Genomic DNA, 21,694 nt, shown 5'->3' on the forward strand with positions numbered 1-21,694 from the left:
ACAAGGCAGGCCCCGCCCCTCGCTCTCCCTCCGACTGTTTCGAATGCTACTTTGGCGTTCCAGCCGGGAAGCCGCGGCCGTCGGAGGGGAGAGGCAGGAAGAAGGCGCGGGGGCTGCGGGGATCTGCCGGTCATCTGATCCCAGCCAGAGCCGCGTCCGGCAGGGGACGAGGAAGGAAGGCAGCCCTCCGCCACCCGCGAGAGACCCGCCTAGCCTGGCAGCTGATTCAGCGTTGCGCTCCTTGGCTCACGTCGCAATGCCTCCTGCAGGCCGCCTTGCGCCCGGCTCTTCTCCGCTTCTCCTTCATTGATTCCTGCAGCAGCGGCGTTTTATCCTCCTCTTTTCCTTCGGCTCCCCCCGCCTCTTTTCTTGGGAAAAAAAAAAAGAAGAGAGAGAGAGAGAGAGAGAGAAGGTAGTTGGGGAAAGTTTGCGATTCTTCTTCCTCTTGGCCGCCAAACCCTTTTGGGGAAACTCCCAGCCTGCTTTCCCTCCGACCTCGGTTGGGTGTTCTGATTTTCCCACCCCCCACCCCCCGTTTCTCCTTTTTTTAAAAACAAAACAACAACCCGATCGGATCATCCTCTCCACCGTGGCGAGGGTCCTTCTCTGATGCTGCACTCCTTTCGAGCCTTTACGTTTATTTTCTGGAGCCAAGCGGATCTCTTTTCGGAGTGGAGATCTAAATTCTCACCTCCTTCCTCGAGATCCTTTAAACAACCACTTTCCTTTCTGTCCTGCTTTCGTTTTTAACAGTCAGAATCGTTGTTTTTTTAAGGGTGTTGAATCTTGTTCTCTTTTAAAGGCTGGGATTAAAAGACTGGAGAAAAAGAAGAAAACACATATATTCCTTTCCTGCCCTTTCTTTCTTTTTTGTTCCCAGTTACTGTATTTTCTACACTGCACCGCTTTTTGGTAAGCCAGGAATTTGGGAGAAATCTCTCCCCTTCCTATTGGCTCAGAAACCATTTTAACCATTTCTGTCAGCTTCCCTTCTCACAACAAGTGAAGCCAAGATCTTCACAAACCGTGATTCCAGTATTGTTCCGCCAGAACAATCAACGTACGTCCAACGTACATTGTTTGGCAGAAGAAGAAACTGCTTTCGAACGCACAAACTGAGCTGTGTTCCTCTGTCATTTGACCCCCAAGGGAAGGAAAAACATTTGGAAGAAGAAAAAAAAGTGGGGGGCGGGGAAGTTTTGACATCTTCCCAGAAAGTTTTGACATCTTCCCATCTTGAGGCTGTTACAAACATTTCCATGTTCTTTACGATAATTTTTTGGAGGAAAAGACAGTGAATCCTCACGGATTGACTCAGTTCCCTTCCTTGGAAATTGTTGGCAATCTCAGCGAGCTGCGATGGGGCTGTGAAGCCAATCCTGTGGGAGAGGCCCTCCTGGAAAGAACCGAGTTCGAGAGATAGAACAGTGAGGGAAGCTGTCCCAGCACCGTGAATGGCTGCCAAGGATTATGACCACTTGTTTAAATTGCTTATCATTGGAGATTCGGGTAAGAATGTTTGTTTTTTCATTGTCATCCCACTTCAGTCTTGCCTTAACTCTGTCCTTCTGTGTTTGTTAGATTTTTATCCTGCCTTGATTACTTTATAAGTAACTCAAGGCAGAGAACGTCCATAATACAGGTAGTCCTTGACTTACAACAATTCACTTAGTGATGGTTCAAAGTTACAACGGCACTGGAAAAAATGGCATGACTGGTTTTTCACACCTACGATCCCCACAATCACATGATCAAAATTCGGATACTTGGCAACTGATTCATATTTATGACACTTGCAGTGTCACGGGGTCATGTGATCTCTTTTTGCGACCTGACAAGCAACGGAGAAAGCCAGATTCACATTTAACAACCTGGTTACTAATTTAACAACTGCAGTGATTCACTTAACCTCTGTGGTAAGAAAGGTCATAAGATGAGGCAAAACTCGCTTAACGAATGTTTCATTTAGCCACAGACATTTTGGGTTCAATTATGGTTGTAAGTTGAGTACTACTTGTTCACTTTTTTTCCATTCTCTTTTTTCCCCTCAACAACAACCCTGTGAGGTGGGTTGGGCTGAGAGAAAATGACTGGCCCAAAGTCACCTAGTCACACTGTCATGCCTAAGGCAGAACCAGAGTTCATATTCTCCTGGTTTCTAGGCAGCACCTTAACCACTACACCAAACTGCCGCTTGCTGATTTCTTCCCTCAAACATTTATCAAAACACCATTTTGCTGTCTTTTTTGTGAATTTTCAGATCTTCCTAACACTTTTCATGCTAGACTTGCCTGTTATTCTTCTGCCATTTTCATTCTGAACACTTAGCCTAATTCTTTCCAATTTTTCTTCCTTCCTGGACTTTTTATGTCAATCTTCTTCCTCCAATTCATTGTGAGCACTTGGGATGGGCCGAATGCTTTCCTCCCTCCATATGTAATCTTCTTACCTGTTCTTTATTCTTGTTCTTTTGTTCTTCCCCACCCTTTCTGCCTCACTTTCATTCCTGCAAATATCCACACAACTCTGAGAAGAAGATCCACACAACTCTGAGAAGAAATAATTGAACCAGCAATTTTTACTCCTTAATTCTACTTCTCTTCTTGTGCCACACTACTTTTCAGGAACCCTAATTCTCTATAACAGTGTTTCCCAATCTTGGCATCTTTAAGATGTCTGAACTTCAATTCCCAGAATTCTCCTCCGTGCATGGAATTCTGGGAGTTGAAGTCCAAACATCTTAAAGTTACCACAGTTAAACACTGCTCTATAGACGCCACTGACTTACAGAAAGATCCACTAAATATGTTAAAGGCTGATTTTTTTTTTTTTGACATATTACTGGTTTGCTCCAGGATTTAATTCAATTTGTAGAATTCCCAGCATCCTCTGGACAGTAGTTTCCTCAACCCTGGAATATTTTCATTTGGCTTTAGTGATGATGGAACAATTTTGATAGTTTCCTTCCTATGTTTTTTTTATTGTCTTGGGATATTATCTTCAAGTGGATGGCCTCCAGGCATGCTGGGACTACACAGCCAGGCTGACTTTAATTCTTGGAGATGTTGTAGTTCAAGTAGATCTGAAACCGAGAATGGCTGATTATCATTCCTCAAATTGTTTATAATACTATTTCCTGCATTAATGAATATATAGATCATTTCCTATATCATTATCTTAAAGCAGAGCACAAATATAGAAATAAAAGCTATTGTTGCATTAATATTTAAAGGTGACATTGCAATACATTAAAAAACTGAATAGCGAAATAAAAATGTGGGTGGAGAAGCAAGGAGGAAAATTAAGATTAAGTAGGATGGACTTTTCAATTTTCACCTGATTATAACAGCCCTTTCTCATTGGCCATATGTTTCATATCCTGTTATAGTCCTATAGTTCTTTACCTAAGGGTAAGCTGAATTTACTCAAAGATATTAGTCTTTAATCACATATATTGGGCGTGTCCAACCTTTTGTCTTGCCTGGGCCGCCTTAAATGAAGATGAATTCTTATGGACCACAAATAAAATATATAATGCAGTTAATAAGACGGCTCAGCAGTTAAAGATGCTGAGCTTGTCAGCTGGAAAGCTGACAGCTTGGGTTCAAGAACTGAGCACTGCGGGACAAGGTGAGCTTCCATTACTTGTCCCAGCTCCTGCCAACCTACCAGTTCGAAAGCATATAAATGCAAGTAGATAAATAGGTACCACTTTGATGGGAAGGTCAAAGTACTCTGTGCAGCTTGGTGTATAGTCATGTTGGCTCCATGACCATGGAAGCATCTTCGAACAATGCTGGCTCCCTTGTTAAGAAATAGAGATGAGCACTTCCCCCTCTAGAGTCAGACAGGGGAAAACTTTATCTTATAATAATGTTAAAAGTTTATTATCTTATGGGGCTGCATTAATAGCTGTCCGGGGCTGCATGCAGTCTGTGAGCCGCAGGTAAGCTACTCCTGATTGTACAAGATTGCACTGTTACTTTTTTTACATAGACATTTCAATTCTGTAAAAAAAATAGTTGCAAATCAGGCAGGTGACTTGGGGCCCTTCAGATATCTTAGATTTGGTCACTTGTCAGCTTCAGCTAGTTTGGCCAAATCCAGAGATGGATTTATAATCCAGAACATCTGGTAGGCAGCAGATTGCATATGTTGGGGCAAAACTGTTTAATTCAACCCGTCTGGTGAAGTCTTGCCTTTCGTTTTCCAGGCTGCATTTTGAGCTCTAGCATTCTTTGTCCATAGCTTAAATAAAAACTTGGCTTCCTGCTGAAGATGGAGCTGCCAGTACAGAGAACTGGGGATTTGCGTGAGGTGCACCTGCTGTGAAATCTGAGATGTTAACATGGAATTCCTCAGTTTAGGGTGAATGATTCATACAGATGGTATTGCAGTTTGTAGACACATTGTGGTCTCCCACAAACTGCTGACATCACACCACTGCTTGGGAAGGTTTGAGAATGAGAATGGGGTGGGAACTATTCCTTCCAGCTGATTCACTACAAAACCAAGAAGCAGAAAGGAAGACTGGTTGGAGCAGACTTGTCCAGTTGGGGCTGATCTGATCTTCCATGGCTAGTTCAGGTAGTCCTCCAAGTTACAACTATTTGTTTAGCAACCGTTCCACAGCACTGGGGGAAAAAAAAAAGACTTACAATCAGTCCTTGCACTTACAGCATCCCTATGGTCATGTGATCAAGATCAACTGACATATATTTATGAAAGTAGCAGCATTCCAGGGTCATGTAATCACCATTTGTAACCTTCTCAGCCGATGCTGGACAACCCAAATCAATGGATTTGCTTAACATGATTCACTAAATAACTGCAGCAATTCGTTTAATAACGGTGGCAAAAAAATGTAAAATTGGGCAGGACTCACATAACAATTGCCTTGCTTACAACAGAAATTTTGGAATCAGTTGTGGTTGTAAGTTGAGTACTACCTGTAGTACAATTGTCCAGGAACCTTTTCTTTCGAACAGTCACGGGTGTTGCAAACTGATCCTTTCTCTGTGCAGCAGTCTAATCCTTTGACAGAACTGGATTATCTTTCTTAGTTATTATATTCTTCTTGAAAAGGGTATATAGTATTACCTCACACGATATTGCTTCTCTCTCCAGTCAGAAAGGCCAGAGTGATGAAGATTTCAGCTCCTTGTTTTCTCTTTAGGACCTTTGCAAATGATATGGCTTATCTTCTCTCTTTAGGACTTTGGAAATTTTTAATGGCTTCCTCTGTTTATTTTCTACTCTTGATAAAGCTGATTCTGAGATGGATCAAAGTGAGACTAGTAGAAGCAGCAATCTTGGTATGCGTTCATGTGTGTTCCAGTGTATCCATGAATCAGGGTTTGCTCCAACCTGGCAATCATTTCAATCAATTTTGCAGCTACTAAGATTGTTGGCTGAACAGGGACAAAAATAGCCAGGGAAATGATTGAAGCCTGGGAAACAGATCCCTTGTCAATCAACAAAAGTGCTGAGTTATCACCAGCTTTTCAGGTACTTAGGAAGGAGGGCTTGACAGCAGAAGGAATCAACAACCAATGACTTAATAACCGGCCATCACACCCCAATCAACAACTAAAAAGTCATACATAGATTAGCCCAAGGCACACATTTTGCCAGAGAGAAGTTCCATGAGGATGGGCTCCAGAACAAGTTTGAAAACTCGGAAGACTAAACCTCTGTTCCTTGTCACCTACTCAGATTGGATCCTGCAACATTATTTGCCTTCATTCATGAAGAAATCGTTTCAGGATAGAGTAGAAGTGGAAATAAAGCATCAGTTGAAAGTAGATGCTGCTGCAGAAGAGAGAAAAGTTGATGAAATGATTGATGGATAGATTGGCACCATAGATTGGTAAAAGGCTGTTGATCTCTGGCGATCACATTTTAGTAGTGGAGTATCGCAGATTTTTTGGTGGTGTGTCCTGGGATCTGTTTGGATCAGGTTGCTCTAAGACATGTCTGATTTACAGAGGATTTTAGGATTTAAATGCCTGTCACGTAGTCATGGTCCTTTGCATATTTTAAATCAGAGGAACTGGCTAAGTTGTAGGATGAGAAATATTTGGGGGCAGAAACAAGTTAACCTTATTCAAATGTATTCATTGGCAGATGGGGGCAGGGGGTCTTCTATTCATGTAACAATTCACATAATCAAATCATTATTGGGAAGAATGTAAATTGGGTCATTGGCATCAGTTTTCATTGTTTGCATAATTATGTCATTGTGTAATCTGTGTGGAAAATTGGTCCGGTGCATGTGAAGGCTGAAGGCCATTGAAAGAGTCTGAAAGAGGGCAGACACTTTAGAATACGAAATGTGGGTTGGATACCTCTTGGGTGGATCCACAGCGTGCTTGAAAACAATTCAGTTTTGGTCACCATGATATAAAAAAAATGCTTAGACTTTCTAGAAAGACAGCAAAGAAGAGCAACAAAGATGATTAGGGGACCTAAGGCTAAAACATATAAAGAACGGCTGCAGGGATTGGGTACATCTAGTTTAATGAAAAGAAGGACTAGGGGTGACATGATAGCAGTGCTTCAATATCTCAGGGGCTGCCAGAAAGAAGAGGGAGCCATGCTATTCTCCAAAGCACCTGAGGGCAGGACAAGAAGCAGTGGGTGGAAACTAATGGAGAGAGCCAATTTAAAAATAAGGAGACATTTCCTGACAGAACAATTAACCAGTGGAACAGCTTGCCTCTGGAAGTTTTGACTGGCATCTCTGGGGGGTGGGTTCAAGAAGAGATTGGGCAGCCGTTTGTCTGAAATGGTATAGAATTTCCTGCCTGAGCAGGAGATGGACTAGAAGACCTCCAAGGTCCCTTCTGTTATTCAATTAATTCAAAGTTTGATTGTTAAATTTAGAAATCTGAAGTGGGGTGATAGCAAGGTTTGATCTTGGGATTTGTATGCATCCACCTTGGATAAATTATTTGGGTAAAATCGTGGGAGAAAGGCTTGCCAAATCTATTGTTGAAAAATATGAGTGGGACAGCACTCTGGAAAACAATCCCTGCATTCAAAATATCCTGATAAATAGATCAGCTGAATAACATCTAGAGCCGAATAGCATCTACTAATGACCAATACAAAACTCTTTCCTCAGAAAACCAAAATAAAATGCACAATTGTAAGATTGGAGGATTGATAAGGGGATTTGTGGAAAAGATCCTGAAACAGTCGTTGATGGCAAACTGCATAGGAATTAGCAGAAGTGATAAAAGGCTTTTAAAAAAATGTAGCTATAGAATTTTGCATTGGTCACTACTACGAGGTATTATTCAGCTCTGGATGTTATTCAGCTGATCTATTTATTAAGATATTTTGAATGCAGTGAAAGAAGCATCATCCCCAACTCAGTGTATTAGAATAACTTTATTGTCGCTGAATGTACACTAATCGGCATACATTAAAATGAAAGTTCATTGCATACAGCTCTCAAAGGGTCATCACCTCCAATATACACTACATGTATTCTTCATTGATTCATCACTTTCAGTGTTGTGTTCCTTTCTGGGCCCCACATTTTAAAGATTCAGAGAAATAGATTACAGGGAAGGTTATGGGTAGTCCTCAACTTACGACTGCAATTGGGACTTGAATTTTGGTTGTAACTCCGAGGCTCCCTGTAACTCAACTCAATTCTACAACCCTTTTTATGGCAGTTGTTAAGTGAATCATGTGGGCCATAAGTCCAAATCCACTTTCCTAAATGGGTATTTTTTGCCAGAAAGCAGAAGAAACCAGCAAAAAATGTCACAAATCATGCTCATTGTCAGAGCATCAAAGATGATAAAGGGTCTGGAGGCTAACATGTATGAGGAATGGTTAAAGGAACTAGGCATGTCTAGTCTAATGAAGAGAAGGATTAGGGGTGACATGAAAACTGTCTTGAGGGGCTGTCACAGAGAAGAAGACGTCAACTTATTCTCCAAAGCATCAGGGGGACAGGACAAGAAGTGATGGATGGAGGATTATCAAAGAGAGATGCAACATAGAACTAAAGAGAAATTCCCTGACAATAAGAACAATTAATTAGTGGAACAGCTTGCCTCCTGAATTTATGGAGGTTTTCAAGAAGAGATCGGACAGCTATTTGTCCAGTATAGTACAATGGTACAGGAAAAGTCTCCTGTTCCAGCCAGGCATTGGACAAAAGACCTCCAAGGTCCCTTCCAACTCTATGATCTGGTTTGGCTAGGCAGAAGAGACAAGTAACAGATACGCCTTGGATAGTCTGTCATTTTTTTTTTTTTTTTACTGTCCTGGGATGACAGTGTTGGGAACTACCGGTAGTTTCCATATATCACTGAGCTAGGATTTCTCGGGGAAAAACTTCCCACTAAATCTTGGCTTAGAATTGTGTGTATTACAGGCAGCCCTTCAATTACAGCGTTTGTTTTGTGAAGGTATAACAGCACTGAAAAAAGCGATTTATGACCATTTTTCTCACTTAGATCACGTGATCACCTTTTGCGACTTTCTGACGAAGTCAATGGGGAAGTCAGATTCATTTGACAACTACGTCACTAACCGCAGTGATTCACTTAACAACTGTGGCAAGAAAGGTTGTAAAACACACTTGTTCTGTCTTGCTTAGCAACAGAAATTTTGAGCTCAGTCGAGGACCACCTGTACCAAATTTTCAGAAACATTTTTATCCCTCATAGTGGAAAGATACTTGTAGAAACCTTGTTAACCAATGTCTTCATCCACTGTGGTGGCCAACCTCTTATGACAGCCTTTTCAACCTGTTTTTGCTTCATATGAATGGACTTCAGCTCCCAGAATCCATCAGTGAACACCACCATTGCTTCATATGGGACAGTGAGGGCTAACCTTTTTGTCGTCGTGTGCCGAAAGTGCATGCATGCATGCATACACGCGAGAGAGCGGCATGCGTGACTGCACCCATAATGTAATGCAGCGGGACCCCCCTGTGCACCACATGCGCATGGGACCCCCCTGTGCTTCCTCGCCACCCCCAGCAGGGGTGGGATTCAAAATTTTTAACCGGTTCTGTGGGCGTGGCTTAGGTGGTGGGCGTGGCTGGGTGGTCATAGGAATGGGTGGACGTGGCTTGGTGGTCATGTTATTGGTTGGGCGTGGCCAACTCAATATCACTCACTTCGAGACACGCTTCTCCTCACCTGGCCTCTCATGACTGGGGATGCTGCAACAGTCGTAAGTGAGAAAAATGGTCATAAGTCACTTTTTTCAGTGCCGTTGTAACTTTGAATGGTCACTCCACACAAGCAAAGTACCAGCAAAGGAGGGGAAAAAAACTCCAGAGAAGTTCCTGAGGCAGGAAGTCTAGTCCTGCCAAGAATTAAGGGTTAACGGAGAGGCAGTTTCTGTAAGCAACACCAGAATGTTTCCTTCCTGCCTTCCTTACAGGATTAGGCCAGTAATTTCTTCTAACAACCGGTTCTCCGAACTGCTTAGAATGTTAACAACCGGTTCCAGGGAATGGGTGAGAACCTGTAGAATCCCACCCCTGCCCCCCACGCATGCATGCGGAACCTCCCCATGTGCACATGCGCACATTCTCCTGCATGCATGGCAGATACCCGAAAATCAGCTGGCTGGCGGGAGGCACGCGCACATGTGCAATGGTACTGAGCTGGGGTGAGGCTTGTGTGCTCACAGAGATGGTTCTGCGTGCTGCTTCTGGCACACGTGCCATAGGTTCACCATCACGGAGATTGGACATTGCTGCCTGGGGAATTCTGAAAGTTGAAGTCCATCCATCTTAAAAGTGGCTGAGACTGAAAAACTTTGAAGTTGAAATCCAAGCTTCTCTTTGGAGAAAACTCTCTTAGGACATTTCCTTTCATCCCTAGTACATGTTACATGAAAAACAATCTGGTGATCGCATTCATAAATAAGAAGCAGGAATATCAGGTATAATAACTCTTAATTACTTCCATTTTATTCTTTCTAGTAGGTACTATGCCATAATAGTGCCAAAGAGGATAATTTTTGTACATGTTCACCGCATTGTGGATAAGAGTACTCGAATAAAACTATGAGGCTACTAATTGAAATGCGGCCTTGTTTTTTTATGAATCTTTGTTTCCTTGTGTGTATTTAACCCAGAATTCTAGTTTTGGACATGCTGTGAAGTTTTTCTGTGTCTGGCTATGTCACGTACTGTGGAAATGGAGAAGTTGCACCTATATACATACAGCTAACTTACATTTTGGGATACAAACTCCACAGATTCCTTTCCTGTTATGTGCTGACGTGTCTTCCCTTGGAGAGGAACAGAAAGGGCTAGAAGTGGGTCATACAGCTGCAAGCTGTTTTCCTCTATTTCTTGTTTCCCAGCTATTCCACCATCAGGTCTCTAAACATGTCAGGGAGATAACAGAGATGAGGGTAGATGGAGAACAGCTGCCATGATCCTTTTTCATTTTAACTGGAGAGTCTTTCTGAAAGTGAAATTATCCCAGTGTTACAGAATGGAGCATTCGGTCAACTTTCCAGCCAGGCAGCCATACCCTTGTTCTAGAAACTCCATTCCTTGCCTAATTTTCTTATTTTGTTTTCTGTATGCCTCTAGCAAATTCTTTGCATTCCATGGCCTTTTGGCTTACTCCATCTTCATTAGACCATTTGGGAGAGTTGCTCCTTCACCTCCTTTCTTCTCTTCTTCTCTGGTTTCCCCTGGGTCTGCTTGATATTTCTCTCTTGTGGCTCAGTAGCCATATTTTGGCCGCTTTCCTAATGGCATTCCTGCTAAATACAGTGGTAGAACGAGAATTAGATTTCCAGTATGGTCTTCATAGCTCAACGTATTCTAGCATATTCTCTTCCCAATTTTTTCTCTTCTGTCTGTGGCCATTTTTAGTGCTGAATCCCAGAACATGCGCCTTTAGAAACCCATCTGTATCTTGAGTTGCTTTACAAAATACAGTAGACGACATACTAACTTCATTGTGTGAAAAGCCCAAGCCATCTTAAGACAGAATAATTAAAGAGAACAGTCACGCTCAGATACGGAGAGTGTCTTCAAAAGCTGGCAGTTTTTTTAATGAAAAAGGATAACATGCATTCCCTGAAAAGAATTAAGTGTAATAAGTAGCCAGGCTCTACATAGCTCTGTGAATATGTGATTCACACCTAAGTACCTAAGTTATAAATATGTTGAGTTTGGTTTGATTTAGTGTGCTTCATGAATTCAGCTGTTATGATCTGCAAACTGATTTTTGCATTAGTGCAAAGGTATCCAACCTTGGCAACTTTTTAAGACTTGTGGATTTCATGGCTAGCTGGGGAATTCTGGGAGTTGAAGTCCAAAAATCTTAAAGTTGCCTAGGTTGGACTTCCCTGCGTGTCCATTTAGCCAATTCTAATTTGCTGACATACCAATAACCTAGGGTAATATATATACAGTAGTAAAACTGTGCTAAAATGGCAGGTCAGTTGAACGTCACATTGAATGACGTGGAGACCAAAGAGGCTCCTACAGGAACCAGAGGAAATCAGCTGGCACACAAAGGGGCCTAACTGATTTGTGAAATCTGGGAAGAAAAACAGATTTCTGTCAGTGTGTGTATATATGTGTGTGGGAGAGGGAGAGAGAGAGAGAGAGAGAGACGGCCTAGCATACAGCCAAGATCAGCCAAGAAAGCTTGTGCTGCGGAACTCGATCTTGGCTTATCTCCCACTGCAGCTGTACAGACTGGAGGGGCAGTTGTGTACTCTCAACCTTCACAGGAAGAGGAGGTCTGTTCAAGAAGCTGTGGGGAAGGAAAGGAGAAGAGCTGGAGAAGTTGATTTCAGGGTTATGTCAGCAGGTGACCTCAGAAATCGACAGAGAGGATTTATGTCCCGTGATATCTATGGTTCCACCCTTCAAGGTGGCTTGATTAAGTCAAGGTATCGAGGTGTGCCTTCCATTTTCTTCCTGCTCATAACCTTTCAACTTCCTATTTAGAAGCAAAAATTTGTGACTATTCAGCATTCCACTGATCCAATTATTATTTATCCAATGTTCTCACCACGGCCTGAGAATTCGCATCCCCTCCTGGAAGATAATCTACAATCTCTGATGTCCCCCCTTCCCCCAATGCTGTGCAAACTTCTCTTGCAGTCCTGGGGTTTTATCCCCTCCTTCTTCTCCTTGTAGTAGGACATAATAGGTTGAGACAGGAGTGGCTCTTTTTGAATAAATATTCCAAGGTTGTTTGCTTTGGGCGGGAAGCTTCTCAGCAGCTTTGTTGAGGGCCATCTGTTGCATCAGAAGCAGTTAAGAAATGATGGGGAGGATTAAACTCTCATGTAGAGTTGGTGTGATTTGTTCCCTTTTATTTCCTGTCCAGGGGTTGGCAAAAGTAGCCTTCTGCTCCGCTTTGCAGATAACACCTTTTCAGGTAAGGAACTTCCTCCTGCGTTGACAATCATTGTATGGGTTGGGAGTCCCGATTCTTGCCACGCACCAGAATTGCTGCAATTTCAGTCCAGGCCAAACATCTTTGGTTTTTATGGATTCTTGGTTTTTACATCTCATTTTTAAAAGCAGTTGCAAAATTGTAATGGGCCCACTGCAGAAGAGTATTTTAATGCAAAGATTGCGGCGGGGGGGGGACACACACCAAGATAATTGCACTGGTTCATGAAATGTAAAAAAAAAAAAATCACAGTGCCCAACTGGGCAATTGGGAGGAACAAAAATTCCACAAATCAGCGTGTGAGTGTGAGTTTCCCAGATATTTTTCTCAGGTCTGTTCCAAAGATTGTAGAAACTCACTCCCTTCTTTGTGGCACTTTAATTGGTCATAATAACAATATTGTCCAATTGTGGATTGGAGGTTTAATTTATCCAGCCTTCTTTTATTCAGTTTTGCTATAAAAGAAGCAAATGGTGCTATCTGTTCTAATTAAATGTGTTTGTGTGCTGATTGTGTTTCCCTGTTAGCAGTGCTGTAATTGAATCCTTGCTGGTATGTTTTAGTAAAGTATTGCAACATCAATTCTTTTCAAAATAAATTCCTTCTCTTTTGTCCCTCCCTCCTGCCTTGGTTGAGTTACTTCTTTCCATTTTATTTGGCTTGTTTTCAGTGTGCAAAGTCAGACCTTAATTTGCCAGTTGCCCAAACCATTGATTAAATTGACCAGGAAAAACATCTGCCAAAAATGCAGGCTGTATTGATTCTCATAGCATCTGTTTTGAGCAAAATTGCTGTATTTTTTGCTGTTACAAATAGGTTGTGCCCGTAACTGATATTACAATCCTGCAAATTCTAAGAATATCACATCCGCCCCCCTGCCCCCGATTTATTCAGTGGCTTCTTGACTTACAACCATTCATTTACTAACCATTCCACTGAAAAAAATTACTCTAAAAGTGATCCTCATGCTTACAACTGTTGCAACGTCCTAATAATCATATGATCAAAATTCAGGTATTTGTCAGTGAGCGACATTTGTTTACAACATTTGCAGCATTCCGGGGTCATGTGATTTATCCACAAGCAAAGTCAATGGAGTGGAGGAAATGGATTTGTCTAATGACTTATGATTCACTTAACAACTGCACTGATTCCCTTAACTATGACAAAAAGGATGATAAAAATCGGCTGCCATTCTCTTAACAATCACCTTGCTTAGCAAGAGAAGTTCAGATCCCAATTGTGGTCATAAGCCGAGGACCACCTGTATTTGGTTTTTCGAGTGCCACAATGAAATTTCTGACCTTTAACAATCCCGGCTATTGTTTGTTTATTTTTTTAATAACAACAATATTTGATCACACTTCTCTTTTGCAATAATGCATCAGAATCTCATTTAGCTTTAATATTTCTGAGTTTGCACAGGAAAAAGGCATTTTTATACCATTTTCTTATTTTTTGCAAAAAAATTCTTCTTTCTTCCCTGTGTCTCTCCAGGTAGCTATATCACAACAATTGGGGTAGATTTCAAAATCCGGACGCTAGTGATTAACGGAGAAAGAGTGAAGCTGCAAATCTGGGATACGGCTGGACAGGAACGCTTCAGAACTATTACTTCCACGTAAGTCCAGGACAAGAGCTGAACAGAGTGCAGGGGCCTGAATACTGAAGAGTGTGGACAAATAAAGGTAGTTCACAACTTACAACCACAGTTGAGCCCAAAATTTATGTTGCTAAGTGAGAAATTTGCTAAGTGAGTTTTGCCCCATTTTACAACTTTTCTTGCCACAGTTGTTAACTGAATCACTGCAGTTATTAACTTAGTAACATGGGTGTTAAGTGAATCTGGCTTCCGCATTGACTTTGCTTGTCAGAAGGCCGCAAAAGGTGATCACGTGAGCCCTGGACGCTGCAACTGTCATAAATGTGAGTCAGTTATCAAACATCTGAATGTAAATCATGTGGCCATGGGGAAGCTGCAACAGTCATAATTGTGAAAAATGGTCATGTCACTTTTTTAGTGCTATTGATGTAACTTCAAACGGTCACTAAGTGAACGGTTGTAAGTCAAGGACTACCTGTAAACTTGTGCAAAACGCCAAAAGATTTCTGATCTAGAATGAAAAATTAGTTTAAAAATTTGAATGCTGGTAGTCCTCGATATACGACCGCACAAAGGTTGCTTCATTTTACGAACTTTCTGGTCACAGTTGTTAAGTGAATCACTGCAGTTGTTTAGTAATACAGTTGTTAAATGATTTTGGCTTCCCCATTGTCTTTGTTTGTCAGAAGGTCACAAAAGGTGATCACACAACTCTGGGATTCTGCAGCAAATATGAGTCAGTTGTCAAGTGTCTGAATTTTGATCATGTGACCATGGGGAATGCTGCAAGAGTCATAAATGTGAAACGGTCATAAGTGCTGTTTTTCCAGTGCTGTTGTAATTTAGAATGATCACTAAATGAAGTGTTGTAAGTTGAGGACTACCTATACTTGGACCTCGTTGTGGGATTCTAGCCATTTTAATTTTTTTTATGACAGTATTTTAATGTTGAGGGGTGTCTTCCCTCCTGAGTTTTTATGGACACCTCAGGGCTAATCACTAAACTAAATGTAAGTCTTGGTGGGGCTACACAACCGCTTCAAAACCCTGTCGCAGAAGGGAAGAAAAAGAGGGAATTATTGGATTTTCTCTGTTCAAATCATTTCATTTTCTTTGGGTGCAGGTATTACCGCAATACTCATGGTGTCATCATTGTTTACGATGTGACAAACGCCGAGTCCTTTGTTAATGTCAAACGTTGGCTGCATGAGATTGGGCAAAACTGTGACAATGTGTGCAAGATTTTGGGTGAGTGGTTTTGTTCCCAACCTGTCTTCCCCTCATCTTTCAGTTCAGTAGCCATTGCTCAAGGTTGTGAGTCTTTGTGAATCTATCACATTACATTGGAACCTTATCAGGGTAATAGAAATACAAGAGATTTTTTTCAATAGTTCTTATTCACACCGGAAAAAGAGGAAGTGGTTTGTGTTTACTTCATGGTGTCCTGCTTATTTCTCAGGGGGAGTGAGATATTTTTCTTATTTCAGGAATGTCCACCCTAGAAAAGTATATTCAGATGCATTGAGTTTTCAGCCTGAGCACATTGCTTAATTCTTCTTGGTTGCTCTAGAAACAAACATAGCTCCAGAGATATCTCATTGAAGGTCAGCTAGGGAAACCTGATAGTCTTTATTTATTTATTGCAATAGTAGCATTGGATCTGAGGAAATCATTTGGGTTGCTAGGGTTGCATCTAGGAACAGGGCAGGTGATACTGTGCTTCCATATTCTCCTTGCATTTCAGAGTATGAAGTGCTGATTTGGGCCATTTGAACAAGATTTTGTGGGGGAAAGTATTCTACCATGCCTTCTTTTTAACGGGGAATGTTCCAGCTACCTTATCTTGGAACTACAGCTCCCACAGTCCTCAACAAGCATGTCAGTTAGGGCTTCTGTAGGCCCTGCCTATTGTTTCTAGTAATAGAAAGAATAATATACTGAGATACTTTGCAGGGTGTGGATCTTTGAAGATAAGCTGCTAGATTTAGAGATCCCCTTGCTAATGCTTGGCTGAAGCTAATCAACTGAACATTTGTCACACGCCTTTTGATATGAGCGATAGCTTATGACAAAAAAAAAGCATTGTGGCTTATTGACTGCAGGACAATTCTTTATCTAACCTGATACACTGCCAACTATGAAAATCTCTCAGCGAGTTTATAAAAGGGTAAAATAAAAATTCAGCTGAGACATTGACATAGAACCTGAACATAATGATTGGGATTCCTAGAGAAGAAAAATGATATGAATTCACTGTATTTTTATCTCGCCATTACCTAAAAGCTCAATTGTAACAAAGATGAATATATTGCTTATATAAAATTGATCTAAATAAAATTAAAGCTAGGTTTTTTTAAATCACATTGAGCCACTTGGCTTTATCCAAGAGATGAAGAACTAATTTCGTCATCAATTATGGATTAGAAAGCCAAGTAAATATGGAACTTTGGCTTTGCCTACCGTAAAAAATGAAAGCTGGGATTAATTCTTGCTTTGTTTGCTGCATTGTTCTCTGGTGAGCCAAATGTAGATCATTTAACCAAATTATAAATGGTTTGTTACCACAGCCACTCTAGTGAGTGAGAAGGCAGATTTCTTAATGAGTCATTCTTCCATCTTAAGTGATTAGTTCACAGAATTATCCTCTTTAGAGTCTTTTCTCCAAAGTGTAAGACAGAGAACATACTGTTTGACATTATCTGCTTACCTGTGCCTTTTAAAATGGGAGATATCTAACCTTGGGGCATTTATTTGGACAACATATGCTGTGCCACTGAACTAGGTCTCTGTGATGAAATCCTTTTACACACATACGAAAAAAACAACCCCACTGCAGAAGTCATTAAAAGGAGCCAGGTTGAGCTGCTCAGATTAGGAGGAGGACTATAGCCTCAAGACTGTCTAATTGGCCTTAAGATGTGTTAGGTTCAAAATGAAGACAGCTTGCCCAAATTATCTGCTACCCGTGCAGAATGTATCACATAATGTATTAAAGCATTTGGATTGTTTTCTTGCTCCAATTCTCCTCTTCTCCTATCCCCTCAAAACAGTGGGTAATAAATGTGAAGACCTGTCACGGAAGCAAGTAGAGTCTGCTGACGCCCGGCGGTTCAGTGAGCAAATGGGGGTGCGACTGTTTGAGACCAGTGCTAAGGAGAACCTCAACGTTGAAGAGGTAATGGAAGAGATGGTTAGGAGGACAAAGGTGGGAAGGAAAACGGAGGCCTTCAGTGCTTCAAGAGGGGATGGCTGGAGCTTTGGGCTGGGGGGAAAAAACAAACAGGTAAGAAGGTTGTTCAGTTCCCTTCCCCTTGTATATTCCATCCGTAGATGTTCAACGCCATTACCACCATGGTGCTCCGAATGAAACAGGAAAACCTGGCACGGCGGCAACAACAGAACGAGGTCGTCAAAATCAACAAGCCCAAAAAAAAGCCTTCAGTCAAGAAATGTTGCTGAAGGGGCAGATGCCTCTTCCTTTTGGAGGGTTTTTTTTTTTTTTTTGATGAACTGTGGGGAATTGTGTGGGTGAAAATCATGGCTGATAAGATTTTTTTGGGGTGGGGGAGGGCTTCTGGATCTTGATAGGAAGGGCAGGAGAACCAGTATGAATCCTCCTAGCCCTGGAATTCTTCTGTTTCTCTTCGCTGGGGAAGTTGAGTTGTGGGGATAGAAACACAAACTGAAGCATTGCTTTCCCTGCCCGATGACAGGTTGCGGGAGTTGTAGGTTGTACTTACAGAAAGGGGGTGGGGGGCTGGGTGGGAAGTACTGAGCAGCATTAAAAAAAAAAGACTACTGAAACAAATCATTGAGGTGAATAAAAGAGGATGTGGGGCGTAGCCGAGCCCAAGGAAATTGTCCTTCTCCCCATAACTGAAAAAAAAAGCCTTTCTCTACAACTTTGCTTACTCCTTGTATTTTATTTCTCCACTTGTGGTCTGATAGCTGGAATACAACTGGTTATCCAAATTTAAGTCATGGTAAGAAGGCTGCAGGGTGAGGGAGAAGGTGGGCATTAGATTATTTTGGAGCAAGCTCTTTCAGGTGCTGTGCCACAGTTTACATCATAATAGGAGGAAGTGGAAAAAAACACAAGCAAAATGTGTCAGAATTTCCCAGCTGGTTGTATTGAGAGTTTTCCTTCTCATCTCTCTAGGCTTGCTCTGATTACTCTAGGTAGGAATGATTTAGGACCAAGCTATACGTTGCTCTTCTCTTAGGATTTGGAATTTTCTGTTCATTAGCCCTGTCCTTCAAATGGTGGGAGAAAATAGCCAACTGTCCATGTAGTAGGTTTAAAAAAGGACTTTGTAACCTTTGCAGCTATAATTGGGGTATCATTCAGTCATTCCGGTTTACCTCCAGAAACTGAGGAACAAAATAAGAAATGGCAGCATAAATTTTAATATAGGAATATGAAATTATATCCGGATTCAGCTGATAAGTTGTCAACGTATGATTCCCAACTCTGAGGTATTACAGACAGACTCTGTCCCCTTTCAACATTGGGACCCTCTGTGCAATGTATTTGCTTCATTAATTATTTTATATACACACATCTCTGTAGATATCTAAAACATCTCATTTTAACTCACTTCTAATGGCATCAGACTTGTTAAGGATATACCACTATTCAATAAAGACATTTAGATATAAAAACAATACTGCTTCTTTTATTTCCCCATTATAGCCACTCCCTAGGTACCAACAGGAAGAGATCATCATAATGCCAGCTCCTGTCAAATAACATTTGGCAGTGTAAAAGTGTCAAGTTCTCTTTATCGGAAGCAAAGTCAAGAAAAAAAAACACCTTACAATTCTTCCAACTTCAATGGACATTAAAAATATGACTTCTGTGCTAATAAAGTATAAAAGTGGTTAGAATGCCCATTGTAACTCTTATTTAAAAGTATATTACAGTGTCCTGGGAAGTATTCATTGATTGCTTATTGAAAGAGAAAATAAAGTGATATAGATATTGGACTTAGTTGCAGGTATACTGTACATTATGTGGATGGAAGAGAAAGGATCAGATTATTGCAGCTGGCTGAAAACCACAAATGCCGCCATGGTGAAGTAAAATATTTTAGTGAAATGTTTATACCAACTGATAAAGGTGCTTTTTGTTGAAAGACACAGCCAGACAGAGAAGTGAATTTGACTTCAAAGGGAAATAAAATTGGGGCTGTTGATTCATATTTCCATTTCCTCTTGGTTTGCTACCGCTTCTACATGGGGCTGGGCCGATGAGGGAGCCATCAGTGTCCTGATGGTGCGCAAGAGGGAGTTACTATGAGGGCTCCACAGGACAACTTCGGTACAAGGATTCCTGTGAAAATGAGGGAGGAAGCTGGTTAATTGTTCATCCATTTTCCTTGTTACACCTTCTTTCCTACAAGTAACCTTTGACCTATGACTGTAATGGAGCCTGCCCATTACAGTCACAAATGGTGATAGCTGTTAAACAAGATGGTCTCGCTTAACCATTCCCACCCCCTGGTGTCTCTCATAACTTTGAATGGCCACTGAGTGACTGGTTATGAAGCAAGGACTATATGTACTTTATTAATACTCACAGAGAAAGAAACATTTCTTCAGAGGCAACGCTGCTTCCTTCGAGTCCTTCTAACGTGAAGGAAGACGGCACAAACATAGGGCAGTCTCCCATCATGAATTCACCGTCTACAATGACTGTGGTCAGCTCTTCTTCTGTGCAGTTGGTTTCATCACTTGCTCCATCTTGAGACAGCCTGAGATGGAGAAGGCCTTATGTGAAGAAGTCATAATATTCTGCTTCCCTGAACCCACTTTTTAAAAAAGCACAAAGCTGCCATGCTCTCTGGTACCTCCGTTGTAGCTCTTTCAACTGTGTATATGCCTGCTCCCATCTGGGGTTTTCACTGTGAACAGGGAAGCCGTTAGTACTATAGATGTGGTCGTTGTCCAGGCTAAGGGAGTTAAAACGGGCAGCCATCTTCTCCTCTGACAGAAAATGTTTAGAACTGGGTTCCCTGTTGAGGTGCAGAAAGCAGTGACAATTCAGCCTTCATTCAATAAAATCCTAGTTAGAACCAAGTAGTGCTGAGCTCATCATGGTTAAACTAACATGCCCCTTATGAAAGGTGGCACTTCATTATACATTTTGGGAAGTTTCTGCAAACAACAGGACCTCCAAAACACAAGATGGTCCTTATACAGCATTTCTAATAATTAATGTGGTTGCACCATACTCAGTTATGTTGTCAGGAATGTCTACACCATGATAGCATGAGAAGGTTCCAGTGTGATAGAAAGCAACATGAAAGGGCAAGCTTAATTACAGCTTATTAATTGAGAGCTTGGCTACTGCTACCACTTAAGATAGTGTTGTAAACATATAGTAGGTTAACATCTACACCTCTGAACAAAAACTTGAAATTTTGGTAGAATAAGCCATCAAGTGCCATGTATATACCCAAAAATATAAAATACAAAAATGGATTGGAGCATTTTTTTGCCAATGCCTTTCTTAGCTGTAGCTCCCATTTTCCTCCATACTTACTGATCTTTGCTTTCCAGATGTCGCTTAAAAGCAAGGGATACTGACTGGCATCTAAAAAAAGAAATGAGACTTGAATTAAGAATAACTAAGAATCATTCTTAGTTATTTTTGTGCCATCAACAAACCTTTAAAATAAAATATTAATAGCCCTTAGATTTATATATAGTACTACTCCATAGTACTTTGAACTCTCAGAACAGTGTATAGTGTCAGCATATTGCCCCCAATAATCTGGGTCCTCATTTTACCCACCTCGAAAGAATGGAAAGCTGAGTCAACTTTGAGACAGTGAGAATCAAACCCCAGGTTGTGGGCAGTTAGCCTGCAATCCTGCATTCTAACAACAGTGCCTCCACAGCTGCTCATTAACAGAAGATTCCTGATACTCCCTGGCAGATTCCCACCTTATTGCTTTTGAAAACCTTAAGCTGCAAAATCTTCCCTTTGGTATCAGTTTTATATTATTTTGTTGTCCACTCCTAAGACCTTCACAGCCTAGGTACAGAATTTTTAAAATATTTGCCAAACTTAGTTATTTCAGCAGCAGACAAAGTCCTTGTCCAAGCTTTTATCTTTTATGGTTTAACTGTTGGATGCTGTTCAGTAAATGATTTTATAGTTTAGCTAAGCTGTGCTTTTAAAATGTTTTTGTGAAGAAAGCAGATTATATGCCATCAAGTTGGCATCGACTTTGTAAACGAATAGATTTTCTCTAAATGTAATGCATTTTGGGTGCTACTCAAAAATATTATTAAATATCTAAATAAACCTGCTGATACATAGCCTGCTGTTGTCTTCTTTGCCTCAGCCCCCTTCATCATTTTTCCTTTGAAGCAGAGCTGGGCATTTTATGGGGCCCCTGGGCCACATCCAGCCCTTTGGATGTCACTGTCTGGCCTGCATGAGGTTAATCAGAAATTAGAAATCAAATGTAAATAAGTGTATGGCCTTATTGGTTCACAACAGTCCCGGTTTCTCACGTGGCCCCTTGAGAAAATTAATTGGCCAGACCTGCTTTGAAGGAAGCTGAGCAACAAAGCCTCTAGCATGCTCTCTTAACATATTTTCAGATCCATTAGCAGTGGTCACATGGCTAGGTGTGAATAAATGCTGGATGAATTCTCCTCTATC

The 21,694-nt window shown here is 41.2% G+C and overlaps 2 protein-coding genes across 8 annotated transcripts in view; one reads left to right on the forward strand and one right to left on the reverse strand.

Moving 5' to 3' along the window:
* On the forward strand, positions 1–21,345 carry LOC113421758 (ras-related protein Rab-35-like). 2 transcript variants are annotated; one of them, XM_026682332.2, is made up of 6 exons: positions 13–1,509; positions 12,348–12,398; positions 13,914–14,037; positions 15,143–15,267; positions 17,070–17,194; positions 17,350–21,345. In XM_026682332.2, exons 1-6 carry the CDS (start codon positions 1,455–1,457, stop codon positions 17,476–17,478), a joined length of 609 nt encoding a protein of 202 aa, XP_026538117.1. In that variant the 5' UTR covers positions 13–1,454; the 3' UTR covers positions 17,479–21,345. The 2 variants fall into 2 exon arrangements, with proteins under 2 accessions (XP_026538118.1, XP_026538117.1); XM_026682333.2 differs by lacking the exon at positions 12,348–12,398 and having other exon boundaries at positions 1–1,509.
* Positions 18,404–21,694, reverse strand: part of HCFC1R1 (host cell factor C1 regulator 1) — a 6,090-nt gene continuing 2,799 nt past the window's right edge. For all 6 annotated transcript variants that reach the window (XM_026682331.2, XM_026682329.2, XM_087944968.1 and 3 more), the window contains exons 3-6: positions 20,564–20,614; positions 19,869–20,033; positions 19,599–19,772; positions 18,404–19,351 (exon numbers count right to left, since the gene is read on the reverse strand). In XM_026682331.2, coding sequence (XP_026538116.1) covers positions 19,216–19,351; positions 19,599–19,772; positions 19,869–20,033; positions 20,564–20,614 — 526 coding nt within the window. In that variant the 3' untranslated portion in view covers positions 18,404–19,215. The remainder of the gene's footprint in view (positions 19,352–19,598; positions 19,773–19,868; positions 20,034–20,563; positions 20,615–21,694) is intronic.

The sequence above is a fragment of the Notechis scutatus genome, chromosome Z (genome assembly GCF_049901735.1).
Source record: "Notechis scutatus isolate UNSWTSFEM ecotype Mainland chromosome Z, rNotScu1.2, whole genome shotgun sequence".
Classification (NCBI taxonomy): domain Eukaryota; kingdom Metazoa; phylum Chordata; class Lepidosauria; order Squamata; family Elapidae; genus Notechis; species Notechis scutatus.